General features: G+C 46.9%; 1 protein-coding gene across 1 annotated transcript in view; it reads right to left on the reverse strand.

Moving 5' to 3' along the window:
• Positions 1-19,872, reverse strand: part of LOC137368789 (ufm1-specific protease 2-like) — a 93,497-nt gene that overhangs the window by 56,146 nt on the left and 17,479 nt on the right. Inside the window, exon 6 of the mRNA XM_068028993.1 lies at positions 2,477-2,631. Within this exon, the coding sequence (XP_067885094.1) occupies positions 2,477-2,631 (155 nt within the window). The remainder of the gene's footprint in view (positions 1-2,476; positions 2,632-19,872) is intronic.

Genomic DNA, 19,872 nt, shown 5'->3' on the forward strand with positions numbered 1-19,872 from the left:
TGGTGTCAAGCCTCTTGAGTGTTGGAGTGGCACCCATCCAGGCAAGTAGAGTATTCCATCACATTCCTGACTTGTGCCTTGTAGACAGTAGAAAGGATTTGGAGAGTCAGGAACTGAGTTAGTTGCTGCAGAATATCCAAACTCTGACTGCTCTTGTAGCCACAGTATTTATGTGGCTAATCCAGTCAAGTTTCTGGTCCAGTGGTCCCCAGAATGTTGATGGTGGGGGATTCAGTGATGGCAATGCCATTGAATGTCAAGAGGTGATTAGATTCTCTTGTCAGATGGTTATCGCATGGTACTTTTGTGCCATGAATAAACCCAAGTTTCAACATTGTCCAGGTCTTGTTGACTTTTTTTAATTCATTCATGGGATGTGGGTGTCGCTGGCTATGCCAGCATTTATTGCCCATCCTTAACTGCTGTTGAGAAGCTGGTGGTAAGCATGGTGTGCAATCATCAGCTAAGCTGATCAACCCTCTCATCAAATAATTCAATCAAGTTAGTAAATCACAATTTTCCTTTAACAAATCCATGCTGGCCTATATTTTTCTGAGTGCTAGTTAATTTTGTCCTGGATTATGGTCTCTAAGTTCCCCACCACTGCCTTTAAGATTAGTGGCCTGTGGCTATCCCTCTTCCCTTTTTGAACAGAACTGCAGCATTTGCAATGCTTCAGCCCTCTGGTACCATTCCCATATATAAAAGGAGGACTGAAAGATTGTGCCCAGCACCTTCACAATTTCCATACTTATATCCCTCAGCAATCTAGGATACATCCCATCCAGACCAGGTGACATTTCTACTTTGTCCTTTGTTCTTCATGCATATTTAATATTCAGTAATGCAAATGCTCATGGTATTGGTAAAATGTAGCCTTAGTGGAAGAGTTTGAATACACAACTGGGATATAACAAAATCGCTGTATTTTTGCTCTTTAAGAGAGAAACTGATTTCTGTAAATCCTGGTAAATGTGCATGGGAATCCTGGGAGACCCATATGGTCACTGAGCTTCAGTTCAGCTGGGGCTGGGTATACCAAATTGCCATAAGTATTCAGTGTTCTTCTGACTTATTGGCATTTTATTACTAATAATATGCCATGTACTCATAAAATTAAAGTTTCTGCAATAACAGCCCTGTTTCTTTGGATAAAGGACTGTGCTTTCCAAAGTTAAGGGAGGGAGTCTCCTAGACTCATGTCAATATTTGCTAGGGTTCACTGCTTGCCCTCAACATAGAAAAGTTGGAAAACACTGCTTTAAAGAGTTTGTCAACAGTAACAAAAGCAGATGAGAAATTCTCCATAATAGTACTGTCAGGAAAACCCCACCTGCCAAGACTGAGGCACACATTATTTCGCCACATGAACATTAAAACTTTAAAAATTGCAATCTGACTGACTGGAAGGACATTTGCATCGTACCAGACAATGTGGAAACAAAGTGATCCAATCCCAGTTCCTCCAATACACAAGTGATCGGAACAGTTTTGGGACATGACTGGCTGTGACACAGAAATGTGAACCTCCAAACCAGGATGTTGAAGAGACTGTTCCATATAAGGAGCTAGTCACATGACTAACCTGCTGAGCACCCTGGGAGCTCTTTGAATTTGAACTTCCAGACAAAAGGATTTGAACTGAGACAAAGCCATGTGCTCATGGAGTAATGAACTTCTCCTGGGACTGAACATCTCCTCTTCTGCCTGCCTTCATCTCTTCCCACAGAACTGAATCTCATGAAAACACGTGAAACTCAAACAGAGAAGGGTTTGCCATGTGAATAAAGTTTTAAGATTACTGGGCCCCAACGAATCATAAGACCATAGCTTCAATCAAGGACGACAGCAAGCTCAAGAAACAGTAACCAGATACTGCCTCAAACTGTTCTACTTATCTTTTCTTCTGCTCTTTTCTATTCCTATCTGCATATTTATATCATGTGTGCATGCCAGTGTGAGCGTGTTGTATATCCATAGGCATGAACCATATTAGAATATAAGTTTTTAAGGTTTTAATTTCCTCTTTCTGCTTTAAACCAAAGAAAGTCTGTTTGTGCTCAGTTATTTGCCTGATAATTGGAAACTGAACAAGATTCACAAAGGGGGAGCTCAAAACAGTGTGTTTAAAATTAAACCCTGTTCCAATAAGACCAGGTGAAGACTGCGAGAGACCCCTAGACACATTACTCACCTGGTCATAACAAGTACATAGATCAATGCCAAAGAGTTTACATAAATGCAGATCTTGTGCCTCCAGAGAATACAGTCAATTGACAAAGTATCCAGCAGAATAAAACCAAACAAATGTGGACTGCAGACTTGAATGTTTGATGAAAACATTTAGCTAAAGATATGGAGGCAACCTGTTAAGAATTGTTTTACAACAAAATATTATTGACCATGGACCACATTATTGCATTGCTAACATACTAAATAAATTCAAAAATCATTTAATATTTAGCACAATACATACTTTCCCCATGGGTCCTCTGGATGAGCAAGTACTACCACATCGACAGGAAGAGTCAGCTTGAAATGGCTACGTGACCTGTTATTGTGCTGGATAATTACTTCTTCAGCTAAATCAGGCCTTGTCACTTCAAACATAATCTGCAGGTTTATTACTTTCTGAAAGTTAAAAACAGTTATGCTGGAATTATTAAAATTGTTAATGGTTGGAAGGTTGGCACATATTACAAAGTAGAAGATCACAATGTCAGCACGTTGTGAGTGAAACTCTGGGGTGATCAAAAATGGAAGTCCAGGACCTTAATTTACTTGATTAATTGGAGCTTAGAATGTTACCGATGTGCGTGCCCGCCACCAGAATGATTTCCTATCAATATGGTAGGCAGTGCACTTCTAGCCAGAATTCAAGGCCACTAGCTTTTCACATTAGGCAAGAGAAAATATACTATTAAAGTTCCACCACTGAGTCGTGAGAAAGCACTATTCATGTTAATCTGAGTAGATACTGAAAAAAGGTATATTTACTGAAACCTGTTCCTTTCTTCCAAACCTGAATTATTCTATCCACTAGAAGTCACACAAGGTCAGCCCCTCTCGTTGCTAATGACGCTCTACAACGTCACTAATTGCCCATTCTATCTCTAGTATCTCACTGCACTCACACTTTCATGGATTGAAACAAAAAAGTGGGAACATTAATGATTATGTTACTGGACTAGTAATCCAGAAGCCTATACTAATGATCTGGAGACATGTGTTAAAATCCAACCACAGCAGTTGTGGAATTTCAATACAATTCATGAATAGATTTGGAATTATTAAACCCAGCTAGTCTCAGCCATGTGATCATGAAACCACCAGATTGTCATCTGATTCACTAATACCTTTTAGGTAAGGAAATCTGCCATCCTTACTAGGTCTTACCTACATGTGACTCCAGACCTACACCAATGTGGTTGACTCTCAATTGACCTATGAAATGGCCTAGCAAGGCACTCAGTTGTCAAGGGCAATTAGGAATGGGCAGCAAACGCTGCTATTACCAGCGGCACCTACATGCCATGAAAGAACAAAAAAAGTCACACGCTATCCTGACTTGGAAATATATTACCATACCTTCATTGTTGGTCAAAATCCTGGAACTCTGTACCTAACAGGATAGGCAGTGGCGTAATGGGATTGTCACTGGACCAGTAACCTAGAGACCCAGGGTATTGCTCTGGGGACATGGGTTTGAATCCCACAGCAGAAGATGGAATTTGAATTCAATTAATAAATCTGGAATTAAGAGCGAGTCTAATGGCCACGAAACCATTGTCGATTGTTGTAAAAACCCATCTGGTTCACTCATATCCTTTAGAGAAGGAAATCTGCTGTCCTTACCTGGTCTGGCCTACATATGACTCCAGAACCAGAAATGTGGTTAACTCTTACATGCCCTCTGAAATGGCCTAGCAAGCCACTCAGTTGCATCTAACCGCTACGAAGTCAATAAAAAGGAATGAAACCGGACGGACTACCCGGCATCAACCTAGGCACTGGAAACGACAACGGCAAGCCCAGCTCTGTTGACCCTGCAAATTCCTCCTTACTAACATCTGGGGGCTTGTGCCAAAGTTGGGAGAGCTGTCCCACAGACTAGTCAAGCAACAGCCTGACATAGTCATAATCACGGAATCATACCTTACAATGTCCTAGACACAGCCATCACTATCCCCGGGTATGTCCTGTCCCACCAGCAGGACAGACCCAGCAGAGGTGGTTGCACAGTGGTATACGGTCGGGAGGGAGTTGCCTTGGAAGTCCTCAACATTGACTCCAGACCCCATAAAGACTCATGGCATCAGGTCAAACATGGGCAAGGAAACTGACTACCAACTATCGCTCTCCCTCAGCTGATGAGTCAGTACTCCTCCATGTTGAACACCACTTGGAGGAAGCACTGAGGGTGCAAGGGCACAGAATGTACTCTGGGTTGGGGACTTCAATGTCCATTACCAAGAGTGGCTCGGTAGCACCACTACTGACCGAGCTGGCTGAGTCCTAAAGGACACAGCTGCTAGACTGGGTCTGTGGCAGGTGGTGAGAGAACCAACAAGAGGGAAAAACATACTTGACCTCGTCCTCACCAATCTGCCTGCCGCAGATGCATCTGTCCATGACAGTATTGGTAGGAATGACCACCGCACAGTCGTTGTGGAGACGAGTTCCCGCCTTCACATTGAGGGTACCGTCCATCATGTGTGGCATTATCACCATGCTGAATGGGATAGATTTCGATAAGATCTACCAATGCAAAACTCAGCAACCATGAGGCACTGTGGGCCATCAACAGCGGCAGAATTGTACTCAACCACAATCTGTGACCTCATGTCCTGGCATGTCACCCACTCTACCATTACCATCGAGCCAGGAGACCAACCCTGGTTCAATGAAGAGTGCAGAAGGGCATGCCAGGAGCAGCACTAGGCTTATCTCAAAATGAGGTGTCAACCTGGTGAAGCTACAACACCAGACTATGTGCGTGCCAAACTGTGTAAGCAGTGTGCGATAGATAGAGCTAAGCAATCCCATAACAACAGATCAGACCTAAGCTCTGCAGTCCTGCCACAACCAACCGTGAATGGTGGTGGACAATTAAACAACCAGCTGGGAGGAGGTGGCTTCACAAATATCCCCATCCTCAACGATGGGGGAGCACAGTACATCAGTGCAAAAGATACTGCAAAGGCTATGGGCCCTGACAATATTCCAGCAATAGTACTGAAGACCTGTGCTCCAGAATTTGTTGCACCCCTAACCAAACTGTTCCAGTACAACTACAACAATGGCATCTACCCGGCAATGTGGAAAATCCTGTACACTGAAAGCAGGACAAGTCCAACCCGGCCAATTACCGCCCCATCAGTCTACTCTCAATCATCAGTAATGTGATGGAAGGTGTCATCAACAGTGCCATCAAGCAGCACTTGCTTAGCAATAACCTGCTCAGTGACGCTAAGTTTGGCTTCCGCCAGGGCCACTCAGCTCCTGACCTCATTACAGCCTTGGTTTAAACATGGACAAAAGAGCTGAACTCAAGAGGTGAGGTGAGAGTGACTGCCTTTGACATCAAGGCAGCATTTGACCAAGTATGGCATCAAGGAGCCCTAGCAAAACTGAAGTCAATGGGAATCAGGGCGAAAACTCTCCGCTGGTTGGAGTCATACCTAATGCAAAGGACGATGGTTGTGGTTGTTGGAGGTCAATCATCTGAGCTCCGGAACATCACTGCATGAGTTCCTCGGGGTAGTGTCCTAGGTCCAACCATCTTCAGCTGCTTCATCAATGACCTTCCTTCAATCATAAGGTCAGAAGTGGGGATGTTCGCTGATGATTGCACAATCTTCATTCGCGACACCTCAGATACTGAAGCAGTCTGTGTAGAAATGCAGAAAGACCTGGACAATATCCAGGCTTGGGCTGATAGGTGGCAAGTAATATTTGCGCCACACAAGTGCCAGGCAATGACCATCTCCAACAAGAGAGAATCTAACCATCTCTCCTTGACATTCAATGGCATTACCATTGCTATCGAATCCCCCACTATCAACATCCTAGGGGCTACCATTCACCAGAAACTGAACTGGAGTAGCCATATAAATATCGTGGCTACAAGAGCAGGTCAGAAGCTAGGAATCCTGTGGCGAGTAACTCATCTCCTGACTCCCCAAAGCCTGTCCACCATCTACAAGGCACAAGTCAGGAGTGTGATGGAATACTTTCCACTTGCCTGGATGGGTGCTGCTCCAACAACACTCAATAAGCTCGAAACCATCCAGCACAAAGCAGACCGTTTGAATGGTACCCCATCCACAAACATTCACTCCCTCCACCACCGACGCACAGTGGTAGCAGTGTGTACCATCTACAAGATACACTGCAGCAACGCACCAAGGCTCCTTAGCACCAAGGCTCCTTCCAAACCTGCGATCTCTGCCAACTAGAAGGACAAGGACAGCAAATGCATGAGAATACCACCAGCTGCAAGTTCCCATCCAAGTCACACACCATCCTGACTTGGAACTATATCGCCGTTCCTTCACTGTCGCTGGGTCAAAATCCTGGAACTCCCTTCCTAACAGCACAGTGGGTGTACGTACCTCACATGGACTGCAGCGATTCAAGAAGGCAGCTCACCACCACCTTTTCAAGGGCAATTAGGAATGGGCAATAAATGCTGGCCCAGCCAGCGACGCCCACATCCCATGAATGAATTTTTAAAAAAGCACTTTAGGTGTACCTATATCACATGGACTGCAGCAGTTTAAGAAGGCGATTCACCATCTTAAAGGGCAATTAGGGATGGACAATAAAGCCTTGCCCACATCCCATGAACGAATAATAAAAAAAACTTGAAATAAAAACAGAAAGTGCTGGAAATACTCAGTAGGTCAGGCAGCATCTATGGAGAGAGAAGCAGAGTTAACGTTTCAAGTCTGTGACCTTTCATCAGACAGGAACTCTCAAAAGTTGAATGGGAAAGGCTGTTTACAGGTAAAGGGACGTCTGGCAAGTGGGAGGCGTCTAAAAGTGAGATAGGAAGAGTTCAGGGCCGGCATGTTCCTGTTAGATTGAAGGGCAAGGCTGGCAAGTTTAGGAAACCTTGGTTGACAAGGGATATTGAGGGTCTGGACAGGACAAAGAAGGAGGCATATGTCAGGTATAGGCAGCTGGGATCAAGCGAATCCCTCGAGGAGTATAGGGGATGTAGGAGTTCACTTAAGAAGGAAATTAGGAGGGCGAAAAGGAGCCGAGATTTCCCTGGCAGATAAGATAAAGGAGAATCCTAAAAGATTCTATATTAAGAGTAAAAGGGTAGCTAGGGAGAGAGTAGGTCCCTTAAGGATCAATGTGGTAATATATGGGTGGAGCCACGGGAAATGGGCGAGGCCTCGTCTGTATTTACCGTGGAGAAGGTCATGGAAGCTAGTGAGTTCAAGGGAGGGTACAGCAATATCCTGGAGCATATCAACATTACAAAGGAGGAGGTGTTTGAGGTTTTGAAGCGCATTAAGGTGGATAAATCCCCAGGGCCTGACCAGGTGTATCCTAGGATGCTATGGGAAGCAAGGAAGGAGATTGTTGGGGCCCTGGTAGAGATTTTTGTATCATCGTTAGCCACAGGTGAGGTACCGGAAGACTGGAGGATTGCTAATGTTGTGCCTTTATTTAAGAAGGGCAGCAGGGATAAGCCAGGGAACTACAGGCCGGTGAGCCTTACACCAGTGGTGGGAAAGTTATTGGAAGGGATTCTGACAGATAGGATTTATATGCATTTGGAAAGGCAAGATCTGATTAGGGATAGTCAGCATGGTTTTGTGCGTGGGAAATCATGTCTCATGAATTTGATTGATTTTTTGAGGAGGTGACCTAGAGGATTGAGGAAGGCAGGGCGATGGACGTTGTCTACATGGACTTTAGCAAGGCCTTTGACAAGGTCCAGCATGGTAGGCTGGTCCGGAAGGTTCGAACACATGGGATCCAGGGTGAGCTAGCAAATTGTATACAAAATTGGCTTGGTGATAGGAGGCGGTAGTGGAGGGTTGTTTTTCAGATTGGAGGCCGGTGACCAGTGGTGTGCCGCAGGGATTGGTGCTGGGCCCTCTGTTATTGGTCATATATATTAATGACTTGGATGTGAATGTAGGGGGCATGATTAATAAGTTTGCAGATGACACCAAAATTGGTGGTATAGTGGACAGTGAAGAAGGTTGTCTAAGGTTACAACAGGATATAGATCAACTGGGAAAGTGGGCAAGGGATTGGCAAATGGAATTTAACACAGACAAGTGTGAAGTGATGCATTTTGGGAAGTTAAACCAGGGCATATACAGGGCTCTGGGGAGTGTTGTTGAGCAGAGAGACCTTGGGGTGCAAGTACATAGTTCCCTGAAAGTAGCAACACAGGTAGACAGGGTGGTGAAGAAGGCGTATGGCATGCTTGCCTTCATCAGCCGAGGCAATGAGTACAAGAGTTGGGACCTCATGTTACAGTTGTACATAACGTTGGTTAGGCCGCATTTGGAGTACTGTATGCAGTTCTGGTCACCGCACTACAGGAAAGATGTGATTAAGCTAGAGAGGGTGCAGAAAAGATTCACAAGGATGTTGCCTGGTTTGGAGGGCTTGGGTTATAAAGAGAGATTGGATAGGCTGGGTCTGTTTTCTCTGGAGTGAAGGAGGCTGAGAAAGGGACATGATGGAGGTATATAAAATTGAGAGGCATAGAAAGGGTAGATAGCCAGAGTCTGTTTCCCATGGTAGGGATGACTAAAACTAGAGGGCATAGATTTAAGGTGAGAGGGAGGAGGTTTAAAGGGGATCAGAGGGGTAAATTTTTCCCGCAAAGAATAGTGGGTATCTGGAATGTGCTGCCAGAGGAGGTGGTGGAGGCAGGAAAAGTAGCAACATTTAAGAGGCAGCTGGACAGGTACTTGAATGAGCAGGGCATAGAGGGATATGGAATTAATGCAGGCAGGTGGGATTAGTATAGATAGGCATTATGGTCGACATGGACGCGGTGGGCCGAAGGGCGTGTTTCTATGCTGTACGACTCTATGACTCTATGACACTTTCTGTTTTTATTTCAGATTTCTGGCATCTGTAGTATTTTGTTTTTGTTCTAATAAAAAAACTTGCACCCCTAGATGTCACTGCTCCTCCAAAAACTTCAGTGTCTTTCCACCAAATGCACAAACTCATTCCAAGATTTTCTTCCAAATTGCATTACCTCACACTTCTCCACATCATCGAAACATAGAAAAAAAGGAGCAGGCCTAGGCCATTCAGCCCTTCGAGCCTGCACTGCCATTCAATACAATCATGGCTGATCATCCAAACTCAGTACCCTGTTCCTGCTGTCTCCCTGTATCCCTTGATCCCTTTAGCCTTAAGAACTATATCTAACTCTTTCTTGAATATATTTAATGATTTGACCTCAACTGCTCTCTGTGGTGCAGTGGTTAGCACCGCAGCCACACAGCTCCAGCGAGCCGGGTTCAGGTCTGGGTACTGTCTGTGTGGAGTTTGCAAGTTCTCCCTGTGTCTGTGTGGGTTTCCTCCGGGTGCTCTGGTTTCCTCCCACATGCCCAAAGACTTGCTGGTTGATAGGTTAATTGGCCATTATAAATTGCCCGTAGTGTAGGTAGGTGGTAGGGAAATATAGGGACAGGTGGGGATGTGGTACGAATATGGAATTAGTGTAGGATTAGTATAAATGGGTGGTTGATGGTCGGCACAGACTCGGTGGGCCGAAGGGCTTGTTTCAGTGCTGTATCTCTAAGCTAAACTAAACTAAACTCTCTGGGTGAAGAAATCCCTCCTCATCACAGTCCTAAATGGCTTACCCCTTATCCTTAGACTGTGACCCCTGGTCCTGGACTCCCCTGCCATCGGGAACATCCTTCCTACATATAGTCTGTCCAGTCCTGTTAGGATTTTGTAGGTTTCTATGAGATCCCCTCTCATTCTTCTGAACTCTAGCGAATGCAAGGCTAATCGACCCAACCTCTCTTCGTACGTCAGTTCTACCATCCCAGGATTCAGTCTGGTGAACCTTCACTGCACTCCCTCCATAGCAAGAACATCCTTTCTCAGATAAAGAAACCAAAACTGCACACAATACTCCAGATGTGGTCTCACCAAGGCCTTGTATAATTGCAGCAAGACATCCTTGCTCCTGTATTCGAATCCTCTCGCTATGAAGGCCAACATACCATTTGCCTTCTTAACTGCCTGCTGCACCTGCATGCTTAGTTTAAGCAACTGGTGCACAATGACACCCAGGTCTCATTGCACCTCCCCCTTTCCCAATCTATCGCCGTTCAGATAATCTGCCTTTCTATTTTTGCCACCAAAGTGGATAACCTCATATTTATCCATATTATACTGCATCTGCCATGTATTTGCCCACTCACTCAACCTGTCCAAATCACACTGGAGCTTCTCTGCATCCTCCTCACAGCTCACACTCCCGCCCAGCTTTGTGTCGTCTGCAAACTTGGATATATTACATTTAATTCCCTCATCTATATCATGAATATATATTGTGAATAGCTAGGGTCCTAGCACTGATCCCTGCGGTACCCCACTAGTCGCTGCCTGCCACTTGGAAAAAGATCCGTTTATTCCTACTCCTTGTTTCCTGTCTGCCAGCCAGTTCTCTATCCATGTCAGTACCTTACCCCCAATCACATGTGCTTTAATTTTGCACGTTAATCTCTTATGTGGGACCTTATCGAAAGCTTTCTGGAAGTCCAAATACAGCACATCCACTGGTTCTCCCTTATCTATTCTTCTAGTTACATCCTCAAAAAATTCCAGTAGATTTGTCAAGCATGAGTTCCTTTTCATAAATCCATGTTGACTTTGTCTGATCCTCGCACTTCTCCACATTAAATTGTATCTGTCACCCGAGCGCCTATTCTTGTCGTCCTATATACTTTTATGGTGTTCCTTGATGTTTTATCACATTTCCTAATTTTGACATTGTACGCTTCATCTAGTCCAAAGCATCTATATACTTCAAGAACAAAAGTGGAATTGGACTGATTTCTGTAATCAGTGCAACATTCAATTACCCTAATCATTTGTTATTATCCAAAAAACAATTTTCTATTCAAGTGGCTACATTTTCTCTTATACCAGCGGCTAGACTCTTGTCACAAAGTATCCTGTGAGATAACTTATCTAGCACCATCGAAAATCCAGATATACCAATTTACTAATTATACACAAAGGGAATTCAAATCATTAATTTCTTGAACAAACTCAAGATTTGTCAAATACAACTTGTCTTTAATAAGTCGCTGCTGGCTGTTCATGATCATCTCACATGTTCCTAAATGTGCACAAATTTCATCTCAAATTGTGGATTCTGAAGTGTTTGCCCACAACTGATGTTAGCATATCTAGTCTATAGTTACCTGGTTTATCTGTCTCGGTTTTTGCATCAAAAATGGTGGCTCTATTTGAATTGAAAGTCACAAGCAAACGAAAACACACAATGCCAGCTGCATGGAGGGCAATCACTGAGTCAATGCAGTAAACCAGGTTACAAAAGATTGTTTGGGTCAGTAAGTATGGGTCCCGGGATATAAAGCATAGCTACCCGAGCTGAACCCAACCAGACCCGATGACATGTGTCGGGTTTGGGTCAGGTCGAGTATCTCTTCTGGGTCGGCATTCGGGCTCGGGTTGGGTCGGGCTGGAGGTGGACACAGTGCCTTGCTCAGGGAGGGATGTAATCTTCAAAATTTGAACATTCAGGTGGGACATCTAGGCGGGAAACAAGCTGCCGGAACGGAGGATCACAACTTCTGGACAAGGTACAGCACAATAACCTGTTTGATATAATTAACTTTATTACGGTAGTCGGGTCGGGTGGGGGTCAAGTGGGGTCGGGTGGGGCCCGGGAAAACATCAAAGGACTCGGGCCCGGATCGGGTTCGGGTTGGATGTGGTCGGGTCGGGCTTCAATTTCACACTGAACAGGCCTTTACCGGCATAAGCTTAGCTCTGTGCATAACATATCAGAAACAGTCCCAACTGCTTTTTGTCCCCTCAATAACTGCTCTTCTTCTAGGGGCTGAATTTTATCTTGACAGTGGCGGTCCTGGCGATGGGCTAGATGGCAGGGGGCAACCCCACCCAGACCCTATTTTGGATCCCCGCCCAGCAGGCTGCCACTTACCTGACCACTGTCGGGTTTGCTTTCCCTTTAAGATCGGGGATTCTGCCCCCAAGAGATGCCAGCCAATCAGACGGCTGGCAGCTCCGCAGTACCGGCAGCGCTGGGAGTGGTGGCCACTGCTGAAGGCCCAGGACCAAGACCAGCGCTGGAGATCCAGACCTCAGGTAACTGTGGCAGGCTTGCTGGGGCCAGTGCAGCAGGCACCAGCAAGAGGGGTAGGGGAGGGTGGTCATTGAGAGCAGGGGGCAGTTGTTTGCGGAGGCACGGCCTTTGCTGCAGGGGGCCCTTCGTGCGCCACAGATTTCCCAAGGACGAGGCCCCCCCCGCCACAGACCAAGCCACAGGGAGGTTGCCTTGTTTTACAGTGGCAGTGGTAAGAGGGCCTCAATTGTCCTCTGGATGGGAAGTAAAAACAAAAAGTGCTGGAAATACTCAGCAGGCCAGGCAGCATCTATGGAGAGAGAAGCAGCGTTAACGTTTCAGGTCTATGACCTTTCATCGGAACTGGCAACGGTTAGAAAAGAATTAGGTTTTAAGCAAGTGAAAGGGCGGCGGGCGAGTGGGGGGTGGTGGTTGGTGGGGAAGAGAACAAAAGGGAAGGTATGTGAAAGGGCAGAGGGCAGGAGTGATTAAATAACAAAGCTATCCTGGTACAAAGCCAAAGAGTGTGTTAATGCTTGTGATGAAAGACAAAGCATTAGTACAGACAGAGTGATCATAGCAGAATAATGAGCAGTTCTGTCTACATGAAAAACAGGCACCTGGTTAAAAAATTAAATTAAATTAAAAAATGTAAAAATATCTTTAAAAGGCCAGTCATGCTCTGAAGTTATTGAACTCAATGTTCAGTCCGCAAGGCCTAATCGATAGATCAGGTGCTGCTCCTCGAGCTTGCGTTGATGTTCACTCGAACACTGGAGCAGGCCAAAGTCAGAAATGTGGGCATGCCAGCGGGGGTGAAGGGGGGCAGAGTGTTGAAATGGCAAGCAACTGGAAGCTCGGGGTCATGCTTTCAGACTGAGTGGAGGTGTTCCGCAAAGCGGTTACTCAATCTGCGTTTGGTCTCTCCAATATAGAGAGCATTGTGAGCAGTGAATCTTCTTTGGCCTCCTTATCTTGAGAGACAATGGGTAAGTGCCTGGAGGTGGTCAGTGGTGTGTGGAGCAGCGCCTGGAGTGGCTATAAAGGCCAATTCCAGAGTGACAGGCTCTTCCACAGGTGCTGCAGAAAAATGTGTTTGTCGGGGCTGTTACACAGTCGGCTCTCCCCTTGCGCTTCTGTCTTTTTTCCTGCCAACTGCTAAATCTCTTCGACTCGCCACACTTTAGCCCCGTCTTTATGGCTGCCCGCCAGCTCTGGCGAACGCTGGCAACTGAATCCCACGACTTGTGATCAATGTCACAGGACTTCATGTCGCGTTTGCAGACGTCTTTAAAGCGGAGATATGGACAGCCGGTGGGTCTGATACCAGTGGCGAGCTCGCTGTACAATGTGTCTTTGGGGATCCTGCCATCTTCCATGCGGCTCACATGGCCAAGCCATCTTAAGCGCTGCTGACTCAGTAGTGTGTATAAGCTGGGGATGTTGGCCGTCAGGAGGACTTCTGTGTTGGAGATACGGTCCTGCCACCTGATGCCAAGTATTCTCCGGAGGCAGCGAAGATGGAATGAATTGAGACGTCGCTCTTGGCTGACATACGTTGTCCAGGCCTCGCTGCCATAGAGCAAGGTACTGAGGACACAGGCTTGATACACTCGGACTTTTGTGTTCCGTGTCAGTGCGCCATTTTCCCACACTCTCTTGGCCAGTCTGGACATAGCAGTGGAAGCCTTTCCCATGCGCTTGTTGATTTCTGCATTTAGGGACAGGTTACTGGTGATAGTTGAGCCTAGGTAGGTGAACTCTTGAACCACTTCCAGAGCGTGGTCACCAATATTGATGGATGGAGCATTTCTGACGTCCTGTCCCATGAAGTTCGTTTTCTTGAGGCTGATAGGAAAGGGGTCTGATGAGGTGCCGCTATGTTGAATTGTGCCTTTCATATTGTCATGGAACGAGGTGATGATACTTAGTAGCTTTGGTGGACATCCAATCTTTTCTAGTAGTCTGAAGAGACCACGTCTGCTGACGAGGTCAAAGGCTTTGGTGAGATCAATGAAAGCAATGTAGAGGGGCATCTGTTGTTCCCGGCATTTCTCCTGTATCTGACAAAGGGAGAACAGCATGTCAATGGTCGATCTCTCTGCTCGAAAGCCACACTGTACCTCAGGGTAGACGCGCTCGGCCAGCTTCTGGAGCCTGTTTAAAGCGACTCGAGCAAAGACTTTCCCCACTATGCTGAGTAGGGAGATACCACGGTAGTTGTTGCAGTCACTGCGGTCACCTTTGTTTTTATAGAGGGTGATGATATTGGCATCGCGCATGTCCTGAGGTACTGCTCCCTCGTCCTAGCACAGGCAAAGCAGTTCATGTAGTGCTGAGAGTACAGCAGGCTTGGCACTCTTGATTATTTCAGGGGTAATGCTGTCCTTCCCAGGGGCTTTTCCGCTGGCTAGAGAATCAATGGCATCACTGAGTTCCGATTTTGTTGGCTAATGTCCAGCTCATCCATGACTGGTAGAGGCTGGGCTGCATTGAGGGCAGTCTCAGTGACAACATTCTCCCTGGAGTACAGTTCTAGGTAGTTCTCCACTCAGCGGTCCATTTGCTTGCGTTGGTCAGTGATTATGTCCCCTGATTTAGATTTGAGGGGGGTGATCCTCTTGATGGTTGGCCCAAAAGCTCTCTTAATGCCATCATTCATTCCTCTGATGTTTCCGGTGTCTGAGGCCAGCTGAATATGACTGCATAGGTGTTGCCAGTAGTCATTTGCGCAGTGCCTGGCTGTTCTTTGTGCAGTGCTTCTGGCTGCTTTAAGTGCTACGGATGTTAACTCGCTGGGGGCTTTCTTGTAGTTCAACAGTGCAATGCGCTTAGCGGCTATGACAGGTTCCAGCTCTTCAGTATGAGATTGAAACCAGTCTGCATTCCTCTTCGCACGTTTGCCGTTGGTGGTCAAAGCCGACTCATAGATGGCGTCTCTGCTGTGGGCCCACTTGGTCTCAGCATCCCCTGTGGGAGTCTTTTGAAGGGCTGTTACAAGTGAATTTAGAAATTTTTGTAACAGCTGTGGATGAGAAATTCTGCTCATGTTGATGCGCGGGTGGCCCTTCTGCTTGGAATGATGCAACTTCTTTGGTCTGAGTCTAACCTTGCTGCACACCAGGGAGTGGTCGGTGTTGCAGTCCGCACTGTGGAAGCTGCGTGTGATTTGAACACTGTTTAAGGAGGCTCGCCTTGTGACAATGAGGTCTAGCTGGTGCCAATGACGCGATCTTGGGTGCCTCCATGAAACCTGGTGACAGGGTTTAGTGTGAAAGAACGAGTTGGTGATGCAGAGGTTATGATAGGTACACAACTCAAGCAGTCTCTGCCCATTCTCATTCATCCTTCCAACGCCATAGCGCCCAAGGCAGGAGGGCCATGAGTCATGGTCGGCCCCAACCCTGGCATTAAAGTCCCCGAGCAGGAACAGGTGTTCGGTGTTGGGGATGCTACTAATGATATTATGGAGTTCCTCGTAGAACTGGTCTTTAGCTTCATGTGAGGAGCAGAGTGTTGGAGCATAGATGCTGAGTAGGTGTACTGGACCAGAGATGGTGAGCAGTCGGATCGACAGTATGCGTTCCAAGCCATTTGAGGGAGGCTCTATCATGCTGAGCAAGGAGTTTCTGATGGCGAAGCCCACTCCATGCTGTTTTGGTTCTTCAGGATCCCTGCCCTGCCAGAAGAAGGTGTAGTCTTGCTCTGCTAGAGATCCACTCGCGGGGAGGTGTGTCTCCTGAAGTGCTGCAATGTCTACATTGAGTCTGCTGAGCTCGTTGTTAATGATGGCGGTCTTCCGAGAATCGTTGATTTGTATAAGGTCTTTTGACAGGCCAGGACACACAGTTCTGACGTTCCAGCTTGCAAAGCGGAGGGCTGGTACCTTTTTTCCTTTTTTCATGTTGTTTGGTGCGGTGTTGCAGTCCACTTTTTGGGCAGTGACCCTGAGCTCCAAGCACCCATTGAAGCAGGTGGACTGTGGCGGGACAGAACCTTATTGACCGGGGCTGCCTGGTTTGAGGCAGGCAGTAGCTGTCCAGTGAGGTGCAATGACCTCTCCCACCGACAAAGGCAACCCGTGGCGCCCAATCTCTACGCCAATTTAGCTGGACTTATAACCCGTAACTGCTGCCTTCCGTGTTGTTTCAGTCGCTGTGAGGTGACTATGGAGTGACCTCTCCATGGCGCATGCCTGGGCGAATGTATGGAGGTTGAGAGTTGCCCAAGTGTCAAAACCCCCCTCTCGGCCTTTCTGGTGGGGTCCAAAGGAGTGCAGAGCACGACGTTTGGCACCGGTATGGCTGCAGGAACTGCCGGAAACATGCCAAAGGTGTCACATGATCGCCTACGGGGTTCCGCTCCGGATTTTCTGTTAGGGTTTACTCCCTTAGCCTTGGTCTCTCCCGAGACGCCCACAAGGCAGTGGGGTTGTTAGGGCCCCTACACAGGTGTAGGAAAATTGAAAATTTTATATTCTAATCTACATCTTATTCCAAGTCTTGTTTCAAGTATCTATTGTTCAGACCCATTATTATATCTAAATAGCAGTTTTCTCCTGTCTAAAGCTGTAATCGCTCCAGAACTGAGAAATGTCTAAATTTTATGCGTGGGGAATCCTTGGAGTTGCATTTGAAGACAAGTTAGTTGCTCAGTTCTGGAGCGATTACAGCTTTAGAGCAGCGAATACAGTATACTAAACTGAAGGAAGTACAAGTAAATTGCTGCTTCACCTGGAAAGAGTGTTTGGGACCTTGGATAGTGAGGAGAGAGGAGGTAAAAGGGCAGCTATTACACCTCATGCGATTGCATGGAAAGGTGCCGTGGGAAGGGGACGCGGTGTTGGGGGTGATGGAGAAATGGACCCTCTGCGACACCGGGAATGATCCTTTGGAATGCTGACAGGGAGGGGAAGGGAAGATGTGTTTGGTGGTGGCATCCCACGGGAAGTGGCGGAAATGGCAGAGGATGATCTTTTGGATGTGGAGGGTAGTGGAGTGGTAAGTGAGGACAAGCAGAACCCTGTTGTGGTTCTGGGAGGGAGGGGAAAGGGTGAGGGCAGAAGCGCGGGAAATGAGTCGGACATGGCTGAGGGCCCTGTCAACCACAGTGCGGGGGACTCCTCGGTTGAGAACATAAATGATTTGGAGGAAAGTATAGGTGGTCTGATTAGCAAGTTTGCAGACGACACTAAGATTGGTGGAGTAGCAGATAGTGAAGGGGACTGTCAGAGAATACAGCAGAATATAGATAGATTGGAGAGTTGGGCAGAGAAATGGCAGATGGAGTTCAATCAGGGCAAATGCGAGGTGATGCATTTTGGAAGATCCAATTCAAGAGTGAACTATACAGTAAAATGGAAAAGTCCTGGGGAAAATTGATGTACAGAGAGATTTGGGTGTTCAGGTCCATTGTTCCCTGAAGGTGGCAACGCAGGTCAATAGAGTGGTCAAGAAGGCATACGGCATGCTTTCCTTCATCGGACGGGGTATTGAGTACAAGAGTTGGCAGGTCATGTTACAGTTGTATAAGACTTTGGTTCGGCCACATTTGGAATACTGCGTGCAGTTCTGGTCGCCATATTACCAAAAGGATGTAGATGCTTTGGAGAAGGTGCAGAGGAGGTTCACCAGGATGTTGCCTGGTATGGAGGGCGCTAGCTATGAAGAGAGGTTGAGTAGATTAGGATTATTTTCATTAGAAAGACGGAGGTTGAGAGGGGACCTGATTGAGGTGTACAAAATCATGAGAGGTATAGACAGGGTGGATAGCAAGAAGCTTTTTCCCAGAGTGGGGGATTCAATTACTAGGGGTCATAAGTTCAAAGTGAGAGGGGAAAAGTTTAGGGGGGATATGCGTGGAAAGTTCTTTACACAGAGGGTGGTGGGTGCCTGGAATGCGTTGCCAGCGGAGGTGGTAGACGCGGGCACGATAGCGTCTTTTAAGATGTATCTAGACAGATACATGAATGGGCAAGAAGCAAAGAGATACAGACCCTTAGAAAATAGGCAACATGTTTAGATAGAGGATCTGGATCGGCGCAGGCTTGGAGGGCCGAAGGGCCTGTTCCTGTGCTGTAATTTTCTTTGTTCTTTGAGAAAAAAGGAAGATATGTCAGAAGCGCTGTTGTGGAAGATTCATCATCAGAACAGATGCGTCGGAGCCAGAGAAACTGGGAGAATGGGATGGAGTCCTCACAGGAAACAGGATGTGAGGAAGTGTAGTCAAGGTAGCGGTGGGAGTCAGTGGGCTTAGAGATGGAGACAGAGTAGTCTAGGAAGGGAAGTGTCGGAAATAGACCATGTAAATGTGAGAGAAGGGTGGAAATTAGAAGAAAAGTTGATAAAGTTTGCCAGTTCGGGGCGAGAGCAGGAAGCGCCACCGATACAGTCATCAATGTACCGGAAAAAGAGGTGAGGGAGGGGGCCTGAGTAGAACTGGCATAAGAAATGTTCGATATCCCACTAAAAGACAGGCATAACTAGGACCCATGCGGGTACCCATAGCAACATCTTTTATTTGAAGGAAGTGAGTGGAGTTGAAGGAGACGTTGTTCAATGTATGAATAAGTTCAGCCAGGCGGAGGAGGGTAGTGGTTGTTGGGGACTGGTTCAAGGAAGAAGTGGAGAACCCTCAACTGTCCTGATGGGGCATGGAGGTGTAGAGAGGTTTGATGTCCATAGTGAAGAGGAGGCTGTTAGGGTCAGGAAATTGGAAATTGTCAAATTGACGTAGGGCATCCGAAGAGTCACGGATGTAGGTGGGCAGAGACTGGACCAGGGGAGAAAAGATAGAGTTAAGATAGGAAGAAATAAGTTCAGTGGGGCAGCTACAGGCTGAAACAGGACAGTCCTGTTTGTGGAGTTTGGAAAGGAGGTAGAAGCGGGCTGTATGGGTTTCTGGGACTATGAGGATGCAAGCTGTAGATGGAAGATCTCTGGAGGAGATGAGGTCAGTTACAGTCCTGTGGACAGTGGCTTGATGTTCGGTGGTGAGGTCATGGTCTAGGCAGAGGTAGGAAGAAGTGTCTGAGATTAGGCACTCAGCCTCTGCAAGGTAGAGGTCAGTACAGCAGACAACAACAGCACCACCCTTGTCGGCAGGTTTAATCACAATATTGGGGATAGACCTGAGAGAATAGAGTTCAGAGGGAGACAGGTTAGCGTGAGCGAGGGATTGGAGAAATTGAGAAGGTAGATGTCACGCCGACAGTTCTCAATGAAAACATCAAGAGTGGGTAACAGGCCAGAGAGGAGGGGCCCAGGTGGAGGGAAAATACTGGAGGTGGGTGGAAGGGTCCGCTGGTCAGGGGGAGGACTCCTGGTCAAATAAGTGAGGCCAGAGACGAAGACGACGGAAGAAGAGCTCAACGTCATGCCAAGCGCAAAATTCATTGAGGTGGGGGCGTAAGAGGATGAAACTGAGTGCTTTGTTAGGTACAGATCGTTCAGCGTCAGAGATGGGAAGGTCGGAGGGTATTGTGAATACATGGCAAGGGGTCAGATTAGGAGAAGGGATGGGGTCAG

Source organism: Heterodontus francisci, chromosome 4 (assembly GCF_036365525.1).
Source record: "Heterodontus francisci isolate sHetFra1 chromosome 4, sHetFra1.hap1, whole genome shotgun sequence".
Lineage (NCBI taxonomy): Eukaryota > Metazoa > Chordata > Chondrichthyes > Heterodontiformes > Heterodontidae > Heterodontus > Heterodontus francisci.